Below are 24,372 nucleotides of genomic sequence, written 5' to 3'. Positions count from 1 at the left end.
AACTGAGCAAATTCACTCGTACGCAGACCTGAATATTCTGTACCGAAATAGTTCTGCACGAAAACATGAACCGTCAGAGCCAAGCGTTTTTTGCGTCGGATCTGGCTGGACTGCAGGGTTCTAATTTTTAGCTTTGAAAATGAAATGTTTTGTTTGTGAGGGTAATAATTACATTTCAGAACAGAGGACACCTGACACACACGGGGAGGACACCTGACACACACGGGGAGGACACCTGACACACACGGGGAGGACACCTGACACACGAGGATGAGGGCACCTGACACACACAGGGATGAGGACACCTGACACACACAGGGATGAGGACACCTGACACACACAGGGATGAGGACACCTGACACACACAGGGATGAGGGCACCTGACACACACAGGGATGAGGGCACCTGACACACACGGCACCTGACACACACGACACACACGAGGAGGGCACCTGACACACATGAAACACCTGACACATACGACACCTGCCACACACGACACCTGACACACACGGGGAGGACACCGGACACACACGGGGAGGACACCTGACACACACGGGGAGGACACCTGACACACACGGGGAGGACACCTGACACACACGGGAGGACACCTGACACACACGGGGACACCTGACACATACGACACCTGACACACACGACACCTGACACACACGGGGAGGGCACCTGACACACACGGCACACACGACACCTGACACACACGACACCTGACACACACGGCACACACGACACCTGACACACACGGCACACACGACACCTGACACACACAACACCTGACACACACGGGAAGGGCACTTGACACACACATTGGGAGGGCACCTGACACACACACAAGGGGAGGGCACCTGACACACACGACACACAAGGGGAGGGCATCTGACACACACGACACACCTGACACACACGAGGGGAGGGGACCTGACACACACGAGGGGAGGGGACCTGACACACACGAGGGGAGGGGACCTGACACACACGAGGGGAGGGGACCTGACACACACGAGGGGAGGGACCTGACACACACGAGGGGAGGGGACCTGACACACACGAGGGGAGGGGACCTGACACACACGGGGGGAGGACACCTGACACACACGGGGGGAGGGGACCTGACACACACACGGGGGATCACCATGTCTCTCTCTCTCTCTCTCTCTCTCTCCTCCCCTCTTCCTCCATTCATTATTTTGCCCCCATGACATCACTGTTCGGTGCCGCGCTGCGATTGGCCGACGCCGCTGCTGACATCACACGTCTCCGGGCTGCTCCGGCTCTGCTCCGGCTCCGCTCCTCTCCCACACGCTCCCTCTCCCTCTCTCCCTCTCTCCATCTCTCCATCTCTCTCTCCGGTGAACACGCATTTCCAAAACCCGCGCCCCCGAAAAAAACGCCACAGGAATTAGAATTAAACGAGAAAAAAACGACAACGCCGGACTCTGGAATCCTGCTCCTCTTTCCCAACGCGCTTCCTTTGCGGTTTTTGCGTCCTCATTTTGCAATTCCTGCCCTTTTCCTCCCTAAAATCTGGAATAAAACTTGATGAAATTGCAGACTAGACTGGACACCGGTTTGGGATTTAACCTTTTTAGATTTTTTGTTGCTGCTTTTTACTCTAAACAACTAAATATATGGAAAGAAATTGCACTGGATTTGGATGCAGCCTCTTCTGACACCTGTCTATCCTTCCTAGTATGCTTCCTTGTTTTTTTTTTTTTTTTGCATCCTTACTTTTCAATTTCTACCTTTTCTCCCTAAAATGGCATTCTAGACTGGAAACTGGTTTGGGATCCAACCTCCTTTTTAAAATTTCTACATTTTCTAAACTAAATCTATGGAAAAATTGGACATGGACTTGGATGCAGGCTGTCTATCCTTCCTAGTATGCTTCCTTGGCTTTTTTTCACATCCTTACTTTTCAATTTCTACCTTTTCTCCCTAAAATCTGGAATAAAACTTGATAAAATTGCATTCTAGACTGGAAACCGGTTTGGGATTGTACCTCCTTTTAAAAAATTCCTACATTTTCTAAACTAAATCTATGGAAAAATTGGACTTGGACTTGGATGCAGCCCGTCTATCCTTCCTAGCACGCGTCCTTGTCTCCTAATTCTTCATCAAATCCTCCATTAAAACCAGAATTATTACATCACGTTGCATAATTTTACTGTCTCTCCCTTCTTTCTTTTTTTCTTATACTTATTACTACCATTTTATTACATTTTTAAAAATATTTTTGCATTAAATCATAGTTTTATATCTGTTTTTAATTTTTAAAAACATTTATCATATGTAAATGTATTCGTAGCTGTTTGAAATTGCGTCATTAAACACATGGCTCCTCGTTTAATTAATTCTTTATCAAATCCTACATTAAAACCTGAATTATAATTTTTTTTTATTTTCTGTCCATTGTTTTTTGGTTTATTATACTTATTTCAACTATTTTGATAATTTTTTTTTATATTTTTGTTTTAAATCTCACATTTTTCACATTTTAGTCGATGCTTTTTAACATTTTTTATATGTAAATTTATTCGTAGCTGTGTGAAATTGCATCATTAAACACTTCCTCGTCTCCTTTTTTAATTAATTCTTTGTCAAATCATTTATTGAAGCTTAATTTATGCTTTTTAACATTCTTCATATGTAAATTTATTCGTCGCTGTTTGTTGTTTGTTTTTATTTGCTTAAAATTAATGTTCAAGCATCATTTTTACATCACTATTTTTTATTTTCTCAACATTAACATAAGTCGTTCACATTTTTAACTTCTTTTTTGGAAATTGTACAAGTAGAAGTCTGTAATATATATATTTTTTTGTACATGGCGTCAGATTTTTTCTATAACGGCTGTGATGAAACTTCGGGAGGACATTTTGTTTTTGGTTTTTGAATAGTTTGTTTTAAAAAGAAAAGTGTTAAAAATGGAGAGAAGTGACGGGGAGGGCGTCGGGGTGAGGAGTCGAGACAAAATCCTCTGCTACATAAACATGAAAAGTCCAGGTAGGAATCTTCTGACCCTCCTCTGCTCCTCTCACTCTCTCCTCTGCTCCTCTGACCCTCTCCTCTGACCCTCTCCTCTGCTCCTCTGACCCTCTCCTCTGCTCCTCTGACCCTCTCCTCTCTGCTCCTCTGACCCTCTCCTCTGCTCCTCTGACCCTCTCCTCTGCTCTCTCACTCTCTCCTCTGCTCCTCTGACCCTCTCCTCTGCTCCTCTCACTCTCTCCTCTGCTCCTCTGACCCTCTCCTCTGACCCTCTCCTCTGCTCCTCTGCTCCTCTGACCCTCTCCTCTGCTCCTCTGACCCTCTCCTCTGCTCCTCTGACCCTGTGCTCCTCTGCTCCTCTGACCCTCTTCCTCTGCTCCTCTGACCCTCTCCTCTGCTCCTCTGCTCCTCTGACCCTCTGCTCCTCTGCTCCTCTGCTCCTCTGACCCTCTCCTCTGCTTCTCTGACCCTCTGATTCTGCGTTCAGACCGGAGCGTCCTGGTGTCCAGTTCACACTCAAAGTCCACGTGGACACACGACTAGGGCGTCTGGCGTTTTTGCGGCGTCTTGAGCGTTCAGGTGTCGACGCTCTAGACGTGCGTCCGGGGCGTTGGCGTCACAAGTTGAAAATGCTGAACTTTTGGCGTCGGACACACCGCGTGAACCAATCAGAGACGACTATCTAGTGATGTAGTAACGTTATTATCCAGTAGAAGAAGAAAGAGAGAGAGAAAGACCCAAGAACCACAAACACCAGAACAAAAAATCTACACTGAGTCATTATTGGAGTATAAATATAAACACACCAGAACCACCGAGCTGATCACCAAGACTGGACCAGGACTGGACCAGGACTGGACCAGGACTGGACCAGGACTGGACCAGGACTGGACCAGGACTGGACCAGGACTGGACCAGGGCACGACCAGGACTGGACCAGGGCACGACCAGGACTGGACCAGGACTGGACCAGGACTGGACCAGGACTGGACCAGGACTGGACCAGGACTGGACCAGTGGACCATGGACCAGTGGAACACAGTGGACTGGTCTGACATTGATCTGGGAAAAAACCAGGGCTGGGCACTTGTTTCCACGGCAACAGACGCCCACGTCGGGGGCATCTGGACTCAAATGCAAAGGCTCCAACTATAGAGGAGTACAGCTCGTGACTTTTGATGCTCTGGCCTGAACGCACTTTGACCGTCTGACCTTCTGCTCCTTTTTCCTTCCAGGTCATAGTTGATGTCTCTTGTGTGTTGGATTGACAGGGGTCTTGACGCTTTTTTTAAATTTATTTTTTATTTTATTTAGAATAATAATAATTGTGGCATAGTTTTAGTTCAGAGCAAAAAGGTTGTTAGTTTGATTCCCAGACCGTTTGAGTTCTGGTCGTTGTTGTTTGCATGTTCTCTCTATGTCTGTGGGAGGGTTTTCCACAGTCAACCAAAGACCCAGACACTCTGAAGGACGGGTCAAACGCAGAGCACACTCTTAGCTCTCTTGTTCAGCTTTGTGTGCTTTATATTTCTCTTAAATGTAAAAAATATGTTTGTTTTTTTGTTTCAGCGCTGCCTCCCAAACCTCAGAAGCCGTCGACTCCGGCCGCCTCCAGCTTCAACAACAGCATCTCCCTGCAGGACGCCGAGTGGTACTGGGGCGACATCTCCAGGTAACGTGAGCTCAGGAGGAGGAATGTTCACTCAGAGGGTCAGGAGCGAGTCCAGACCCTCACACACGGGGTTCAGGAGCAAGTCCAGACCCTCAGCCCGGGTTTAGTCCCTCTGCTCAAACTGCTTTAAACACCTGAGTAAAATTCTGTTGCAGATCTTTGAGTGTGTGGAGCGGCATGTGTGTAGTACAGTGACGGCAGATGGAGCTCTTACGGGGTACAAAGAACAAATAACAGCTTGATGATCACCTGATAACATCACGCTGTGGGGCCAAGTGTATTGAGCTCTCAAAAGGGTCTTTACAGTCCTGATCGTGAGATGTGCGGCTCTGGGTGACTGAAATAATAAAAAGAAATCATAAAAATATCAGTAATGCACTTGGGAACTTTCTTTCTGGAGATGGATCTGTTTTTTTCATTGTGGAGGCCAAATACTGAACAGAGGAGTTTAGTGAGTGTGAGCTCCCACATGTGAAGGTGATGATGTCCAGACTGTGTGTTATAATTATATATCTATATTTATATTTATGTTCTGATTGTGTGTTACAGGGAGGAGGTGAACGAGAAGCTCCGGGACACGGCCGACGGGACATTTCTGGTGAGAGACGCCTCCACGAAGATGCACGGAGACTACACCCTCACACTCAGGTGAGTCCTGCACCCTCACACCCTCACACCCTCACACCCTCACGCTCAGGTGAGTCCTACACCCTCACGCTCAGGTGAGTCCTACACACTCAGACCATAGACTGGGGTCTAAACACGGCCACCCACTCAAGTCCCGGGGCCGAGCTGAATGTCTCATGTCTCCAGATTTGCCTTTAGTAGCGAGGTACTTGTTGTGGCTCTGGTCATTGAGCATGTGCAGTAGTGTCTTCTCCCGCTGTACACACCAACGCCTGTGAGTGTGCACAAGGAGCGCGGTCTCATGTATCATGTGATCAGAGCGAGAGGAGCTGGAGCAGAGCAGGAACTAATGATTAAAAAGCTGTTTTTAAGACAACTGAAGAAGTTTGAGCTGAGAACAATTTTATGATCTGAAAATAGGTAAAAATCACAATATCTGACCTTTTTTAAAGTCGTAGGTGCCCTGTCAGTCCCTGTCAGTTTGTGATTACATTGGGCTGTATGGGAGAAACCCTTTTTGGGCAGGAGGGATTTTATCGCTGTAGTTCAGTGAGTGTCCACTTTGCCCATGGGAAACGGATACAAACAGCAACACCCTCTAGTTATTTTAATAGATCCATGATATAAATGAACATGGGTAACGCCGCCGTGTTCCAAACAGGAAGTTCTCATGTGGCTCTTTCGGCTCCTACTAACTCTGGCTCCTATTGACTTACATTAGGATCTTGTGGCTCGTCTCTCTGGACCTGCTGCTGTGAGCCTCAGTGTTCTGATCTTAAAATGTTCGTATTAACCCGCGACACATGATTCTGGATTTTTAAAATTTTTTTTTTTCACTATTTTGTCCGTCAAAAAAAATCCTATTCCTCATATAGAACCTGGCTCCAAATTCACTCCTGTCACTAGGGCTGGGATCATTAAGACGTTGACGATACAACACAGACACAGATACACAAACCACGATACGACACATCTCCATACAGATAACTTTATTTTTTTTAGGTGTTTTTTTGTAGTTTTATTTATTTAAAAGGGACAATACATATTCATGAACATATACTTGTAAATACGCCAGAATTAGCCCAAAGGCGACTTTTCATCTGCAGTCCCTGGCAGGTCAGAGAGACAGAGACATAAGACACGTTACACAATACACAAACAGAAACAGACAATAAGACACAATCATGACATACAGCACTGACATTTACATAGAAGCATATGATATGATATATTTCAAATCAATTTGATACGGTTCAATAAAAATAAATCATGTTTGTGACACTAAAAGTTTTTGTTAAATCACTTCTTGTTCATATGAAACACAAACATTTAAATCGTCAAAACAGTGAAAATGTCAAATGTGTCACATAAATGAGTTTCCTTCCTCTGAACAAACAACAAAACTGGAGCTGGAACTAAAACATTTAATAAAATAAACCAAAAAATCCTCTTGGTGATATATTGATACAGCAGCCAACGATATTGATCCTGTGTAATCACATTAAACGATACGATATATCGATATTTAGATAATTTTTGCACACTTCTACCTGTAACCGTGAGCGTCGTGAGCTTCATCTGAGTGGAGCTGAACCCTGTGGTGACGTCACACTCCCTCAGAACACTTTTCTACACAGTCTATGACTCACAGCGAACACTGCAGTGTTTTAGACACACGAACAATGGAGTAGAACTGAAAATGATTTAAATGGATTTGAAAATAAGTAAAAGTCCATCCTGGTTTAAGTGCGTGTATGTTTCTGTATGTTTCTGTATGTTTGTTTGTGTGTGTGAGATTTCTCTGTGATTTTGTGCTAAACTGTTGGGTCTGGTCAAGTGTTAACGGAGGGAAACGGGCAGATTTTTGACATTCAAATGTCTCTTATTCAGAAACTAGAGGAACTATTGAAATAAGTAAAGTATCAGAATGTAGGAAAGAGTTACACTCCAACAGGGTCAAGTTAAACCTGTGATATTCTTTCAAGTTCAAGACAAAAAATAAAAAAAATTCATGTCGGTAACGGAGGGAATGAAATATGCAGCACTTTTTGGGCAATAAATCCAAACAGTGATAACTCTTGGTTCTCACTTACATATCCTTAACAAACTGGTTTGAATATTTGCTTCATATAGTTTTCTACCATATGGTACAAGATTAGGTTGAAAAACCTCTGACTTTTTGACTCATGAGATTTTTTATTAAGAAAGGTCATGGTAACTGAGGGAAAAGTAACGGAGGGAAAATTGTACAAACAAGTAGAAGGTGCAGGATTTTACATCATTTGTCATTTTTTTTTCTTCCAAATACTTTAATATTACTTCAAAATGAAAGAAACTATTTCTATAAAATATGTCAGTCCTTCCAAGCAAATTTGTATCATTTTAAATAAAGTATTTTTTTTTAATCCTGTACCTTCATCAACAGTTCAAAGATGGAATAACACAAGATATGATGAAATACATCCATTTGTTTACATGATTTTCAGGTCTTTGAAATTTGGGAAATAATTTTTGTTCCATGTTTCATACATGGTCTGTTTAAAACGGATGGAACTTTAGAACCAAAAATGGTACAGAAAAAAGGTCAACAGTTTGATAAACTAGAGTACATATGTATCTGTTCAATACATTTTTATATCAGATGGATTTACTTGAATTTTTGGCCTTGTTGTTTACTTCTGCTTGACCGGGGCCTGTTACATTTGAAAGCACCTGCAGATGTTTCTCCTCATTGTTTCTTTATTTCCTTTATTTTCGGAGCTGTTGAAATCAGACTTCAACAAAAGCTGCTTGTGAATAGATGAGGCAACAGAAACCAAAAAAGGAGCCGGTTTAGTGGAGCTTAAACTCGGCTAATCGCTTAAACCAACAATAGTGATTATTCAGGTCTCACAGTAGGTCCAGGCTTCAGTTATCAAATCCTGATGTTTCTTTTTCACAACAATTTTAACATTTTACCTGCTGACGTCTCTCCAAACATGTGAGACTTTCAGATTGATGCATTTTTATGTAAGTTTGACAGAAATTTTAGGTCTTAATCACAGAACAGTGAGATGTTAGTGAGGCTACAGTGGTGGAAATGCTCAGATTTGGTCAAAATAATGAATCCCTGGCTTTATTTCCTCTGCCCACAGGAAAGGAGGCAACAACAAGCTGATAAAGATCTTCCATCGTGAGGGAAAGTACGGCTTCTCGGACCCCCTGACCTTCAGCTCCGTGGTCGAGCTCATAAACCACTACAGACACGAGTCTCTGGCCCAGTACAACCCCAAACTCGACGTCAAGCTGCTCTACCCCGTGTCCAAGCACCAGCAGGTCAGTGCGCCTCACTGTAACAGGGTCAAACAGTGACGGGGTCCAACGGGGTCCCCACAGTAACAAGGTCCTCAGAGTAACAGGGTCCAACAGAGTTAATCCTTCTCATCAAATCTGATTTATAATTTTAAAGTGATTGTAATTTGAAGGACAAAACATTAAATAATAAATAAAATCTGGAGTTTTCAAAGGACAAGCACAAAAATGAGACAAACTGAATCAGATCTGAAGGAGCCGCAAGAAACACAAAAGTTCAAATCATTTCATATTGTCACATAAAAGTTTTTGTCACTTTAGGACACTTTCACACCTTTAGTTGGATTATTTGGTCCACACCAGGCAGTAAAACAGTTCTTCTGTATCATCTAGACTCCGGTGTTTTCCTTTCACACCTGCAAACCAAACAAAACTGGTCCCATTGTCGTATTTCCAAGGCTCCTGCGCACAGCGAGTTCCAAAGCACGTGACTCGGAGACGCCAAAGCTCTCCCGCGTGACAGACCTCTGGGAAGCGAGTTTGAGGCTCAGCGTCTCACCCGGTGGTCGTCCTGCAAAGACTCTCCTCACCTCGGTTTCTTGAACCCCGCCTGAGATCCTGCCTGGCCCGGGGAGCTCACACTTGCAGGGCAGGCGTCCAGACCCGACCCTGACCCCCACCACTCCCCTAAACCGGGGCGTGCCCACCAGCCGGCCCACTGCGCGCAAGGAAATAATTAGTCATCCCTCCCATGATGCTTTGGGAACAGTTGGTTTGGATCTACTGTCTCTGGTTTGGACCTGAGTTGGCGTCTCACCAGAGGCCCTGACCAGAGTTTGGCATTTGGTATGGAGACAAACGGACTGAGACCACCACTTTTCTGAGGTCTTAGTCCACTTGATTTAGTGCGGGTCCGAGTGTGACTGAAGCTTTCACACCAACAAAAACCAACATAACTAAGAGCTTCTGGATCTAATGGATCGTTTGATGCACCAACTGCCGTCGACCTGAGACTCACACACTGAGGGAAGAGGAAGCACAATCTTTACTCAAGTGTAGTAAAAGAAACTACAAAAAAGTATAATTTGCTCAGAAACTTCCTCAAAAAGAAGTGACTGAGCCGCACCCTGTTCTGGTTTGACTGCTGATGTGAGTGGAACGTGTGTGTGTTCTCCCTGTGACTGTGGCAGAGTGGTTAGCCTTTGTCTCGTGTGTGTGCGTTGTTGTGTCTCACGTGTGCGTTGTTGTGTTGTTTCAGGACCAGGTGGTGAAGGAGGACAGTATCGAGGCTGTAGGGAAAAAGCTTCACGAGTATCACCTCCAGTATCAGGAGAAGAACCGAGAGTACGACCGACTCTACGAGGAGTACACCAGAACCTCACAGGTAACACACACACACATGAACACACTTAAAAACAGGTAACACACACACAGATACTAGAGATGCGCGGATTCGGGCGGATGACGTGACGAAAAATATTTAAATTTAATTTGAGCGGGTGGCGGTTATATATTTATATAGCCTATATTGTTAAGTTACCTCCATCTGAAAAAACGAGTGTCATTGTTCAGTCTGTGCTTGTTGTATGAACAGAAGTGGCTATAGGGCCATATTTATTTAGTTAGACATATTTTTTTCTTGCCTATTTCATTTGGAACATCAAGTGGGCATTGCCTGATTTCAATAAAGGTTCATCTGGATGAGATGATGTGTGTATTTATTTTCGATATCAGTTATATTTTAAAACACGCAGACATTATAGCGTAGGCTGCCACTCGGGGTATTTAAAACTTAAGGAAACACCGATGGAGTGAGGCTATGACTTTGAAATAACATCGGGCGATGGCAGAATGTTCAGAATGTAACAACATCCAACACGAAGGCAAGAAGCTTCAAAAATAGTCGGAAAACGCTGTCAATTAACTGCGCAAGAAAACCAGGCAAGTTTGGGGTTTTTACGGACAATTAAGAAGCCAATGATGTTCATTATGTCTTCTTATATACTTCTTTAAAAAGAACCTAAGAAGTTAAAGACAATTAAGAATGTGAACATGCACGGTGAGCGAATTTTGGAATGAATGAGCTATTATCGAGTTTGCGTTTTTATCGATGCTCCTTAGTTTGTTTGCCGTATGATTGTTCTAAAATCAGTGGGCGGACGGCGGGCGAGTGCGGTTTGGAAAATTGGTCAAAACATTGGGTGCAAATGAACGGTGGGCAAATGATGAGTTTTGTGTCGCGGTTGCGGATGAAAAAAAAACACCAAACAAGTAACACACACATGCACATACGCACACACTCCAAACGTTTATTTTAAAGCTCCCACTTGTTAGTTTCACATTTCTTTACCGGTCGATGTCAGATATGAAACCTGGCCCCTCTCTCCTCTTTCCTCAGTGTGTTGTGATAGCGCTCTGAAGGGGGAGTGACTTAACATGAGGAGCAAAGGGAGAGGGGACTTAATACAGCGTCAAAAACTGAACTGAACTTTATAAAACATGTGAATCTGTTGTTTTGGGTGAATATAAAACAGTAAAAGGAACACGTTGATCTAAATAGTGAAAAAAATCCCCTGCTTCTTTTAAGACATTTCGAAAAACTTCCAAAATCTCTACTACTACTACGACTTGTACCTCTATGGTGGAATCTTCAGCGGTTACCATGGAGACACAAAGCACAGATTGGCAAATGCTGTCAAATAAGTTTTAAGATTGTCTGAAAACTCAAGAGAACAGATTTAAAGAGCACGTTTTCAGGAGCGTGTGATCAGTCCGAGCGTTCGTGATCCTGTTTGGCTAACTTTTTGACAAAGCCTCAGACAGAGCAGTGCCTACAGTTAGCGTCACAGCCCCCAGGTAAACGTTAATCACATCAGCTGCGAGGTATCAACTGGCTGAAACCTGAAGCAGGGATTGAAGCTGTAACCCGGTGCTGTGGACTCTCGTTCTCGTGTGTTTGTCTCTCGTTTCTTGACTGTGTTGACTCTTCTGGCGTTTGGATCGTAGGAGATCCAGATGAAGCGCACGGCCATCGACGCTTTCAACGAGACCATCAAGATCTTCGAGGAGCAGTGTCAGACGCAGGAGCGCTTCAGCAAAGAGTACATCGAGAAGTTCAGACGCGAAGGCAACGACAAAGAGATCCAGAGGTACGAGCCAAAGAGAAAGAGCACGTTTACACACTTTTCTGTCTCTGTGTTAAACTTCTCCTACACACAGTAACACAGGCCTGGGGTTAGTGTCAGTGAAGAATACCTTAAATTATTTATTTATTTATTTCAGTCACAGGTATTTTTTGACATTAATTCACAGACAGTCATATTTAACAAACACAGACCGAAAAGGTGGAGGCTGAAGCTTGAGCTTATTATGCCCTTTACCCTTTATTCCTTTGTCAGAGCAACAACCAGCGACAATCTGATATTGTCGTATTTTAGTTATGGGATTGGGATTACTGCCCATCGCCTTCACCTTTCACTATTTTTCAATTCCGTTGGGAAGAGAAACAGTTTGAACGGAGGTTTGAGTCACACACATCTGATTCACTTTTGCATTTATGGAGTTCGCAAACAAATTTCTTGAGTTGTTTTCCGCTGTTAGGATCCAACAACCACACAATTAACGATGTCCGAATCCCAAAACTAAAATATGACAATATCCGAACTAGAAACAAAAGTGATATGGTTCAAAAGACTTGAAAAGATCGACTTTGACAATAGACTCATCCCACTGGGAAAACAAACATGGAGGTTTGATGCTCACTTTTACGGAAAATCCTTCCCAGTGTGGATTGTGCAATGACCAGAAGTCCAAGATTCTTAATGCATCTATTGTCTGCAAATACATGAAACATGATGAGGTGACTGGGTGTGAAAATGATAATAGAAAAATAATATAGTTTTTTCAGTAGATCAGTAGTGAGCTCCAGTTGGTACTGATCAAAATGAGCCACACAGAACAGGCCTGTGTTCTGTTTCTCTGTGCTTCTGTGATGAACTTGAGACACAGCGACACATTTGAACCTCGCGCTCTTCGCTCGGAGCCGCCTCAGAGCTCCAGACACGAGCTGCACCAGATGACACAGCAGATGCATCAGTCACGTGACTTTTGTTCAAGTGAAACACACAGACAGAGCTCCACAGGCGTCACTCGCTGAGCTCCACACAAGTATCAATGCTCCGACTCATTTGTCCCGTCACTAGATTTAGTCTAACCCACTCTGAGCCTCTGATGGGTCAGATCTGCATGTTTCTGACATCACAGGGGGGACGGGATTATTCAAGACGTCATTTTGGCATTTCACACCAATGAACACAGCGAACAACAACACGACGCCCGATCTGTTTTACTTTCATGAGTGTTTCCCGTAGATTTAGTTCAGACTAAAGTGGTACAAATACTTTCTATTAGGGATGGGCATGATTAGTCGATTAACCGATAATTGATCATTAAGAAGTTAATCGATTACGTTCATTTTTAATCGACAAACCGAATGTAGGTCGCTGTGTGTAGTGTTGGGCGGCCAAATGTCCGTGTCCGGAGACAAACAGGTGTGTACATGTGTCTCTGCATCAGAAGGAGGAAAACACAAACAGTGGGTCAGTCTGCAACACGCTGAAGCACAAATGTGGATTTAACGATGATTTGTACAAGAAAAGTGTGAGTCCATGTGCACAGTGTGTAAAGCAGCACATATGTGTCAGTGTCCAGTGAGAAAAAGTTCACCAGGACACAGAAAAACATGAAAGTTTTTCCAGGTGAGAGTCGCTCAATGTGGATGACGAGGCCCCGCCCCCCTCCCCCCGTACGCTGTCCTGGTTTTGACAAACACAAATCTGGTCACACTGACCTGTATTCACCTGAGTCATGTCTTTTAATCCAACACAAGTTGAACCACATCAGCGACACAAGAGCTGGAGTTTTATCTTCACTTAGTTTATGTAAATTAGTGATGTGGTTTTAAGTTTTGTTTCTGTGAGATTTGAACAAAACTGAATTAAACACATTATAATGTCAAACAGCTGATGTGGATCTAGAGTCGTTATGTTTATATGTCGTAAAGTTGAATTTATTTATGCAGATTAGTGCAGATAGAAATAATAATTATCATTTTAATATAAAAACATTAATGATTAATCGATAATTGATCGTTATTTCTTCCGACGATCGATAAAGAAAATTTAATTGAATGCCCATCCCTACTTTCTATATTAATGATTTTCTTTCATACAATTTGTGCATCTTCAATTTTTATCTGTATGTCATATTTAAGTCTTTTTGAACAGTGAAGTTACTTTTTATGTTAATGACAACACAAGGAGCAACACAGTGAGATTTTGTTACACTAAAATCTAGACTCTGGAGGAGAATTTTAGACTGTGGAGGCTCCACAGTTTTTTCTGTTTGAGAATCTCTGCTCTTCTGTCTCTGTATGAAATGTCATCAGTGTTTGTAATGACGTTTAACACCGGACTGAGTGAGACCGAGATAAAACAAACTCAAACGCCTCCTGCTGTTCAGCTGCAGAAATGACACTGGTGGATTTAAACAAGAGCAAAGAGGAAGTGCACGACTGAAGTTACCTCTTTATAACGCACTTCAATGAACTTGATCCTGATCTGGCTCCAAGATAAATCTGATATAAATCCTTAAATATCAAATTTGCATGAGATTTTTAGATTAGAACAGTGTAGGAAACCAAAATAATAATGATAAAAAGTCACCATTTTGCTTTGCAGGAAAGGAAAAAGCTGCATTTTAGTTCAGTTTTCTTCACGCTGTGCTTCTGTTAAATGTGTTTCAGGATCATGGAAAACTACGACAAGCTGAAGTCTCGTATCTCTGAGATCGTGGACAGTAAACGCCACCTGGAGGTCGACCTGAAGAAGCAAGCGGCGGATTACAGAGAGATCGACAAAAAGATGAACAGCATCAAACCCGATCTGATCCAGCTGAGGAAGACCAGAGACCAGTACCTCATGTGAGTCGCACTTTAACCAGACTGGTACCTCACACTTTAACCCGACCGGTACCTCACACTTTAACCAGACCGGTACCTCACACTTTAACCAGACCGGTACCTCATGTGAGTCACACTTTAACCCGACTGGTACCTCACACTTTAACCAGACCGGTGCCTCATGTAAATCTCGTTCAAGTGTTAAGCAGAATATTTAAATTAAAAACTGTAAAGTGCAACAGTCCAAGTGCAGTTACATGGAGCTGCCACATGGGGACCCAAACACCAGTTATTACAGACCTGAGCGTCGTGCAGCTCCGGGGCCACATACGGCTCTTTGTTTGACTCTGATCAGCCTGTTTAAGGTCTAGGTTTAGAATTACAAAATAAACATATTTTATAATTGTACCTCATACATAGACTAAAGCTGCATTGCTTTTATTTTAGAGGTGTTTTTTAAATTACATACAACCTCACAAAACAATGCTATTTACTGCTTTTTATAAAGAAATACAAGCAATATTATATAGAATTTAGTTCAGCATTTTGGCCTCAACAATATTTAGTGTCTTGTGTGGCCTCTTGAAATAAGAACTGCCCCCTCCTGAGTTAGTCAGAGACCGAGAAGTCAAAGCTCATTTAAACTCTGGACCTTCGGGATTCAGATGATTTTACAGCTGGTCATTTTAAACACTGAGAAAATTTTAATTATATATTTAATTTTCTGGGCAGAGAAACTGAAAACCTGTTTTTGTTTTTTCACCTTTCTCTTTAGTCCCTGCACAGTCTGAACAGCTTTTACGTTTTCCTTATTTAACTCTTTAAATGTGTTTGTATAAAATGTGTTTTGTGTTTTAAAATGTGTGTTTTGTGTTTTTCAGGTGGCTGACACAGAAAGGAGTCCGACAGAGGAAACTCAACGAATGGCTGGGACTAAAGAACGAGACCACAGAGGAGTGAGTACAGCCCCTTCTACTCTTATTACTCTCATTACTCTTATTACTCTCATTACTCTCATTACTCTTATTACTCTCATTACTCTATTACTCTAATTACTATTACTCTATTACTCTTATTACTCTCATTACTCTCATTACTCTATTACTCTCATTACTCTCATTACTCTCATTACTCTCATTACTCTCATTACTCTTATTACTCTCATTACTCTTATTACTCTCATTACTCTCATTACTCTCATTACTCTTATTACTCTCATTACTCTCATTACTCTTATTACTCTCATTACTCTCATTACTCTTATTACTCTCATTACTCTCATTACTCTCATTACTCTCATTACTCTTATTACTCTTATTACTCTCATTACTCTCATTACTCTCATTACTCTCATTACTCTCATTACTCTCATTACTCTCATTACTCTCATTACTGCCACTGTGCCCTTGGGCAAACACTGTTTTTACACAATGAAAACAAAACAGAATAAATTAGATTTCTCTTTGAACATACAGTTTGTTTTTATCACTCTTAATGAGGAGCCTTAAGTGTTTAATTGAATTGAAAATCAGTTTTATAATATTTTTTATAAAGTATGAGTTTGCTTCTTTAATGTAAAACTGAAGTCATATCTTTTGTTGGCACATATGTATTTATGCATGTATTCCAAAATTATAACTTGTCATTTCAGTATAAAAATACACAGAACTACTGTACTCAGGTTCAGATTTTCGGCAGCATCAAAAACAGCATCATAAACGGATCCAAATGTTCTGTTGATGTAAAATCAGTGCAGGTTAAGTTGATTTAAGAGCGTCTGTCTGTGCGTTAGTGTCAAGTCTTTATGACAGATTTCTGATTTGATGATTTTGAAGTTTGAGTTTTGATCCCAGACTCTTAAGAGAATGAATGTATTTGTATTTTTGCACATATATGTAAGAGGAAAATAATGAAAATCTGCAAAATCTTATATCAAAAACGTGCCTGAAGAAGTTTTAGATTTCACTCATGTGTGTTTAAAATAATCTAACCGATCTAACATTTTCAGTACAATAAAAAGATAACATGGTGATGTAAATATGTGAAGTGTACCGTATTTTCCAGGTCATTAGACACGCTCTCAGGCCTCTAACCGCATCAAAAAATGGCCGTGCCCCGCAATGCAGAGCGCCCTATACACAAATCCACTCTGGTGTCCCAGCGCGACTTCAGTAAACTGCAAACACACACCACCCGCAGCACACGCCAACACACACGGAGCAGACAGCGACCGCACGGCGAAACACACCCACAGACACACTCATCACTCCACACCGACGAGGAACGGAACAGAGGAATGAACTGAAAAAGTGAGCGCAATGTGCCACTTCTAGACACGACTGAACAACTGAGTCACTGCGAACACGCCGACAATCCGTTGGTCCCAGACACACCCTCCCTACACGCCACAACTGACCAAAGCCCAGAGTCACCGTGAAGGAACAAACAAACAAAACCACTCACCCATCACACTGTTGGGTTTCCTTTAAAGTCCCACGCGGTTTATTTGCAAAAAAGGTTTGAAAATAGACCATTTAATGACAGTGAGACTTATAATCCAGAGCGACTAATAGTGCGGAAAATACGGTAACCTCATAGAAGTGTAATCTCCTCTCTGTAACTGAGGTTCTGACCCGTGTTGTGTCCTCAGTGAGTTCAGTTTGTGTGTTTGAGGTTCTGACCCGTGTTCTGACCCGTGTTGTGTCCTCTCCTCAGTGAGTACAGTCTGGTGGAGGACGAGGAGGACCTGCCTCATCACGACGAGCGTCTGTGGCGTTTGGGAAACATAAACCGGACTCAGGCCGAGTCTCTGCTCCGGGGAAAAAGAGACGGGACTTTCCTGGTCCGGGAGAGCTCCAAACCGGGCTGCTACGCCTGCTCCGTCGTGTACGTCCACAACACTTTCAAACACTTTGACACGTTTAACTCAGAGTTCATGTTGGAGGAGTTTTCTGAATCTTTCTCTGGTGTTTTTACAAACTCCAACAGGAAACACACAAGTTTTTATTTATTTTCATTTGTAGTTTTATTTAAAAAAGCTGGAGTCATTATAAACAGAGACAAACAGCAGTCAAATCTCAACCCGGTTTAGTCCTGGTTTAGTCCTGCCTTAGTCTTGGCCTTAGTCTTGGCCTTAGTCTTGGCCTTAGTCCTGGCCTTAGTCCTGGCTTAGTCTTGGTTTAGTCTTGGTTTAGTCCTGGTTTAGTCTTGGTTTAGTCTTGGTTTAGTCCTGGTTTAGTCCTGGTTTAGTCTTGGTTTAGTCCTGGTTTAGTCCTGGTTTAGTCTTGGTTTAGTCTCGTCTTAGTCCCGGTTTAGTCTTGGCTGTACTCTTGTCTTAGTCCCGTTTTAGTCCTGTTTTAGTCTTGGCTTAGTCCTGGGTTTAGTCTCGGATTAGTCTAGTTTTAGTCTCGTTTTAGTCTCGTTTTAGTCCTGGTTTAGTCCTGGTTTAGACCTGGTTTAGTCTCGTTTTAGTACTGTTTTAGTCTTGGCTTAGTCCTGGGTTTAGTCTTGGTTTAGTCCTGTCCATCTCAGTCTACCACCACAGTGATACAGTATATAGTGATGCAGTATATTAGAGTACTGTATATTAGAGTACTGTGTATTAGAGTACTGTATATTAGAGTACTGTATATTAGAGTACTGTATATTAGAGTACTGTATATTAGAGTAGAGTGTATTGGGAGGGCATCTGACTCATGTTGTGGTGTGTTTTTGGTGTGTGTTTCTTCAGGGTGGACGGGGAGGTGAAACACTGCGTCATCAACAAAACGAGCAGCGGTTTTGGATTCGCGGAGCCGTACAATCTGTACTCGTCTCTGAAGGAGCTGGTCCTGCACTACCAGCACACGTCTCTGGTCCAACACAACGACTCGCTCAACGTCACGCTGGCCTTCCCCGTCTACAGCCAGCAGCGCCGGTGACCCCCGCGCCCCGACACCGACCCGGACCCGGACCCAGACCCGGCAGGCGCAGATCCAGACCCAGAACGCCCAAGCACCGACCCGCACCCGGCACGCCCAAACACGCCCAAACACGGACCCGGCACGCCCAAACACGGACCCGGCACGCCCAAACACGGACCCGGCACACCCAAATGCGCACACACACAGACCCAGCACGCCCACACATGGACCCGGTACGCCCAAACACACCCACACACAGACCCAGCACACCCATACACAGACCCGGCACACCCAGGCACGCCCAAACACGCCCAAACATGCCCACACACAGACCCGGCACACCCATACACAGACCCAGCACGCCCAAACACGCCCACACACGGACCCGGCACGTCCAAATATGGACAATGCAGGTGATTGCAACGCCAGAACACGCCCAAATATGGACAAAACACTCCATATATGTAAAAAACACACCATATATGGACTGAATTTGCCCAAATATGGAGAAGTCAGGAGATCCCAACACCCATATACGCCCAAATATGGAAAACACATGCCCAAATATGGACAGCACACTCCATATATGGACTGATACGCCCAAATATGGACAGTTCAGACATGTACAAGCGCAGAACTGTACCATTCAGAGCCATATATGGACTGAACACACTCTACTATGGACAGGACGCGCCCAAATATGGACAGAGGAAGCTTATATTTAAATTTCTCACCGATCAATAACACTTCATCACCTCTGCAACACTTGTACAGATTTTTGGACTCAGACACGTCGGATTAAATGCGCTTTGCAAAGGTGAACGAGAGTCGAGTTGAGCTGCGCTTTTAAACGGACGATTCAGACGAGACGGGTCGTTCGTTTACTCGTCCGACGCGATATTTTAAGCTTTGAAACATTTTGACGTTTGTTAAGTTAAGACGATGTGCGGAGAAGAAGTGGTTTTCCCCTCATTTCTGTTCGTACAAAACACTGAAGCGGGACTAAAAACGACAGCGAAGGCGGAGAGTTACGGACTGTGCTGAAGGACTACTTCCTGTGTTACCACATGATGACATCACGAGGTGTAACGGCGCGTTTTCTGTTAAGAGATGAACCCTAAATGTGCAGGGTTTGTGCGTTAGAACATGTGTGAACGAAGCAAAACACGAGAAAATGGTGTAAAAATGAGCTCTTTAAAACTCTTTTTCTCTTTTCGGTTTGGTTCATCCCTCTGTGCCGCAGCTGCCCCGGGGCGGACCGACGCAGACCTGGCTGCCGCTCTCCACAATAACGCACCCGAACAGACCGCGGCGTTGACGTTTCTTGCCCGAGGACACAAGAACATCAACGACTCGGAGCTGTTACAACAAACGTTCACGTAACAGGACTTTGCTTTACCTTGTGTATTAAGTTAAATCAAGATTCTGTGAAAAAAAAAAAACGAATTTGTTCCTCTAAACTTCACTTTTTGTTCACGTCTCATCGAGTTTGAACCTCGGCGTCGGAAAACCGGAGAACTCGAAACCGAAACGCTGGATTTCTGGACTTTTTAAAGACTTTTGAGACAAGACTTCGGCTCGTTACAGGAAATAAAACGTTGAACTTTTTAAGGAAAGAAAAACACTGTGACTCAAAACCAAAAGGATGAACGTGAGCGGCCGATTCTGAAACGAAACGATTCTCCAGATATCACTTTTTTTTTTTTTTTTCGCAGCATGTTTGAACTTTTGTTTTAATTTAACACAACAACACATTTTCACCTCAAGATTCACAAACGTACGGAACGATTACAGACTTTTTCTGGATGTTGGACTTGAAACGTGACTGAACTTAAGATGGATTTGGTTCGAAATTTCATCTGAAATTGTACATTTTTTGTTCAAATTGAGTGAATCACCTCCAGCGGATTGAAAATAAAATAACGTTTGTTCGTCGTAAAAAGCTGAACCACAATTAGAACAAGAGTTAAACGAAGAATTTGAAGGATGTGTTGGATTTTGAGTTTAAATTTAATAAACGTGTGACCTCTGTGTCTCCAAACAAATTCAAATCAAATTCACTTTTTACTGGAAACTAACTTTGATGTTAAGTTACGGTTTAAACATTGGACATGATGATGTTGGTTCTAATTTGGTGTTTTGTTTCTGGAGAATTCGTGTGTTATTCGTTTTTCAATATAAAACCAAAAATAAGAAAATGAAAAAAACAGATGAATGATTCATTTTTTAAGTTTTCGATTTTGTGTTTAATGAAAAATGGAAAAAACTGATAACGACCGTTTCCTGTTTACATGACTTCTGTGGCTGTGATGTCAGACTGAACCAGGACTGATCCAGGTCCGGGACCAGAGCGGGACCAGAGCGGGACCAGAGCGGACTCCGAGCCTCAGCTTCAAGCTCCGGCCGGGGACCCTGAGCCTCCGGTCTGGTCCTGGCCTGGTCTCGGTCTGGTCTTGGTCTCAGTCCCGGTCTCAGTCCCGGTCTCAGTCCCGGCCTCAGTCCCGGCCTGGTCTCTGTCTCAGTCCCATCCTCAGTCCTGGCCTCAGTCTGGTCTGGTCCTGGTCTCAGTCCTGGTCTGGTCCCGGACCTGGATCAGTCCTGGTTCAGTCCGTATGCGGTTCAGAAGTTTGACATTTTCATTTTCTTATTTTTGATTTTATATTGAAAAACAAACGAACGACGCACAGAGTCTGGAGACACGAGTTCAGACTGTGGCACCTTTTTAAAAAGTTCAGACCAACACCGAGTCTCTAAACTTCAAATAAAATCTGTATTTTATGAAAACCTTTGGACAAAATGAGTTTAAAAAAAAGAAGTTTTGTGTTCTAGTTCTGCTCTTTGACCTAAATTATTGTTCCTGTAGCATTAAACAAAGATTAAAAAATAAGCTTTGACCTGAAAATAAAAACCAAAATGTAGAAGTTGAAAAAAAACCTAATAAAAGTGAAGTGTTGACATTTTTAAATCTCCATAAAATTCCACTAAAACCAGTTGAGATTCAAAGAGATTTGTGTTTGAGTTTCAGGACCAAACCTGGAGGTGTTTTTGTGTTTTTCCGCTCTCTGTATTTTCAAACGGTTTTGTCATTTTAACCTCTGATCTGAACAAATAAAATCCTAATGATCTGAAATGTGTTTGTCTTTCACTAAATGCTGTTGCTGAATTTAATGCACATTTTGTTAGTTTTTTACACATGTTCATTTCATTTTCAGGTCTCTGCAGTGATATTTAAGCCCGAGCGCCGTAAGCTGGTGAAGGGTCTATTAGTGTCACTAAACGATGCTCCTAGTGGGCGGGAGGAGAAACGACGTGACGTGACTCGCCCGTAGTGACCAGGGACCCTCACCAAGATGTAACAATGCACCGGAACTTTCAGAAAATCTATAGTTTGATAGCTAAAAAAAAAAAAGTCAGTTCTTGTCCCTTTTACCATGACTCAAGTGCACTTAAAACTGTCAGTATTGTATAAATGTCTCAATAACACTCTGCCTTTTTGGGAAGCACCATCATTTTGTCTTGTTTTATTTGGCACTGTTTATTTCATCTTCTAGAGAGAATCTAGTTTCTGATCCGACTTCATGTATTTTGATCATATTGTGCATAAATCGTGGCAGCCTACTACTCAACAGTTTTCGGTGTTACAACAGCTTTAAAACTCATTGTATTTTTCACTATTGCACAGAAATTTACTAATAATAAATACGATAATTTATCTTTTTTGATTCGTTGATCTGGTAAAATAATAGAAATACACACTTTACTGTTTGGAACTGATCCTTGTGAGGCCCCAATATTCTAATTATAATTATAGGAATACACACAGTATTGTTTGGGATATATCCTTGTGGGGACCCTGCATACACAGTTTTCCAAAATGTCCCACACACGACGCACACTTTCTCATGAAATTTGATCTCCAGGGGACTTTTTCAAATTTTGAAAATAAAAAGTTGACAAGGCATATTAGAGTAATGTTTTACAGTGATTCAGGTGACACATACACACACACATACACATACACACATACGCACATTTTACAGTGTCCAGTTAAAAACAATTAAAATCATTTATGAAGCCAACTTCACTCTGCAGGGTATTTAAACTTCAGTGAGTTCATTCCAGTTAGACACGGTCATTATTTGGTGTTACATTACAATAGTATTTATTATTATGTTTAAAAAATATATTTTGTCTTCTTGTGCTGTAGAAGCTTTATCTGAAATGTTTCACACATCACACTCAGACGAGGCCAATATCCCACATGGGACACACAAAAAGGAAAACTACAGGGAAAAAATTAACAAAAACAAAAGAAAAACAACCAAAAACACAACATCAGTGCAATAATAAAACCACACACTAAACTCCAACAACTCCTGCTTCACCCCAAAGACACAATCCAACCAGAGCAAGTGCAGGCGGCGTCAGGGCTAAAACACTGTTGTTGTGTCCTTAGGCAAGGCACTTCACCCACATTGCCTTGTATGAAAGTGGAGCGAGTGTGAGTGATGTTGATGGTGGTGGGAGGGGCCGATGGTGCAGATTGGCAGCCTCACTTCTGTCAGTCTGCCCCAGGGCGGCTGTGACAGTAATAGTTTACCACCACAGTGTGGAGTGAGTGAATAATGCACCAAACTGTAAAGCGAATCTGAGCATCTGGAAAAATGCTGCATAAGACTAATGCATTATTATTATAGCATCGCCATGGAAACCACATACACTCTCCACCTGAAAAGTTACACAGTGCACCTTTAAAGAGTCTTTCACTGAGGGTTTTTGACTTTAGTCTGATCGATCTGTCAAATCTGTCAAACTGACCACACCTGAACAACTGATAAGAGACACGTCACACAGACACACCTCTGAGGAAGGTGAAGTGTTACTGCCCAAACATGTAAACAGGGAAATAAACTATTTAGCTTTTTCCAAACGTGTCTTATTAGAAGAAAACACAAACTTTAAGTATTTATTATTATAGTTTTTACTGTATGGAAACTGGTGTCCAGCCTTTTCCATTATAACAGAATCAAGTCTGATTTGAAATCATTTGAAATGTTAATGTTTGTGTCTTTAGTTTGTCTCATAAATGTCCCTCATATCAGAACTTTACAGGACGTGGTGATCGTGCGTTTATCTACAGACTGACAGAATCTGATCATCTGAACTGCAGCTATAACCGACCCCTCCTCCTTTCCACCACAACATGTGACCTGCACCAGGAAATAAAGATAAAAAAACATCCCAGACCTCCTCACTGAACCTGTTTAATTACATTCTGTTCCAGTTTGATTATCTCCAAATCTCAGGTGAAGGGTTTGGCCCAAAAACTCCACTTGTGTTTGACTTTAGAACTAGAAATATTCAGTCTGTTTATCAGAGAAACTCCACAAACTCTGTGCTTTATATTCACATGTCTGAAAGTCTGAAAGCTCTGCCTCCTTCTACAATCACTTCACTTTATTTTAGTCATTTAAGTGCAGCACCTGTTTTAAGGTTAAGATGCTCTTTATTATTATTCCTGCATTTGACCCGTTCTTCAGTGTGTCTGGGGCAGTGAGCGCCGCAGTTCTGCCCCCGTCTCTGTTCCTGGAGCAGGGCCTGGTCAGGACGACCTCACCTGGAGGATTTCACTTGTTTTGTTTTGTATTTTTCTAGTAGAAGTTTATTGTGTCATTTTGCAGCATTACAAAACAAAACTAAATAAAACACAGACTCCAAACCCCTGGATCATGACCGAAAGGGTTTAGGCTGAAGTAAAAAAGTACTGATAACACCAAACTCTGTTAAACAGAAATCCAAGAACGAAAAACAGCGTCTGAACGGAAAGTTTGAGTTTACAGTTTCACTTACGACTCACTGTAAATGAAAGAGACAAAATATTGTAATAATTGTAATCTTCAGGGCCTTTTAATGCAGGT

At 42.5% G+C, this 24,372-nt stretch overlaps 1 protein-coding gene across 3 annotated transcripts in view; it reads left to right on the top strand.

Moving 5' to 3' along the window:
* Positions 1-21,584, top strand: part of LOC110170692 (phosphatidylinositol 3-kinase regulatory subunit alpha) — a 49,002-nt gene extending 27,418 nt beyond the window's left edge. The window contains exons 9-18 of one of the 3 annotated variants that reach the window (XR_008633251.1): positions 4,573-4,675; positions 5,225-5,323; positions 8,437-8,617; positions 9,852-9,977; positions 11,600-11,742; positions 14,397-14,573; positions 15,434-15,508; positions 17,268-17,438; positions 18,283-18,687; positions 19,698-21,584. Coding sequence is in view for 2 of the 3 variants with exons in the window: in XM_055161849.1 (XP_055017824.1) it covers positions 4,573-4,675; positions 5,225-5,323; positions 8,437-8,617; positions 9,852-9,977; positions 11,600-11,742; positions 14,397-14,573; positions 15,434-15,508; positions 17,268-17,438; positions 18,283-18,472 (1,265 nt within the window). In the remaining variant the exon portion in view is untranslated. Of the gene's footprint in view, positions 1-4,572; positions 4,676-4,898; positions 5,153-5,224; positions 5,324-8,436; positions 8,618-9,851; positions 9,978-11,599; positions 11,743-14,396; positions 14,574-15,433; positions 15,509-17,267; positions 17,439-18,282 lie in introns of those variants that run through there. The other 2 variants (XM_055161849.1, XM_055161850.1) reach the window with 2 other exon arrangements.
* The last annotated feature ends 2,788 nt before the right edge of the window (positions 21,585-24,372 follow it).

The sequence above is a fragment of the Boleophthalmus pectinirostris genome, unplaced genomic scaffold (assembly GCF_026225935.1).
Source record: "Boleophthalmus pectinirostris isolate CB_2022bp ecotype Guang Dong unplaced genomic scaffold, ASM2622593v1 HiC_scaffold_4, whole genome shotgun sequence".
In the NCBI taxonomy this organism is placed as follows: domain Eukaryota; kingdom Metazoa; phylum Chordata; class Actinopteri; order Gobiiformes; family Gobiidae; genus Boleophthalmus; species Boleophthalmus pectinirostris.
This window is presented reverse-complemented; position numbering and strand designations above follow the sequence as displayed.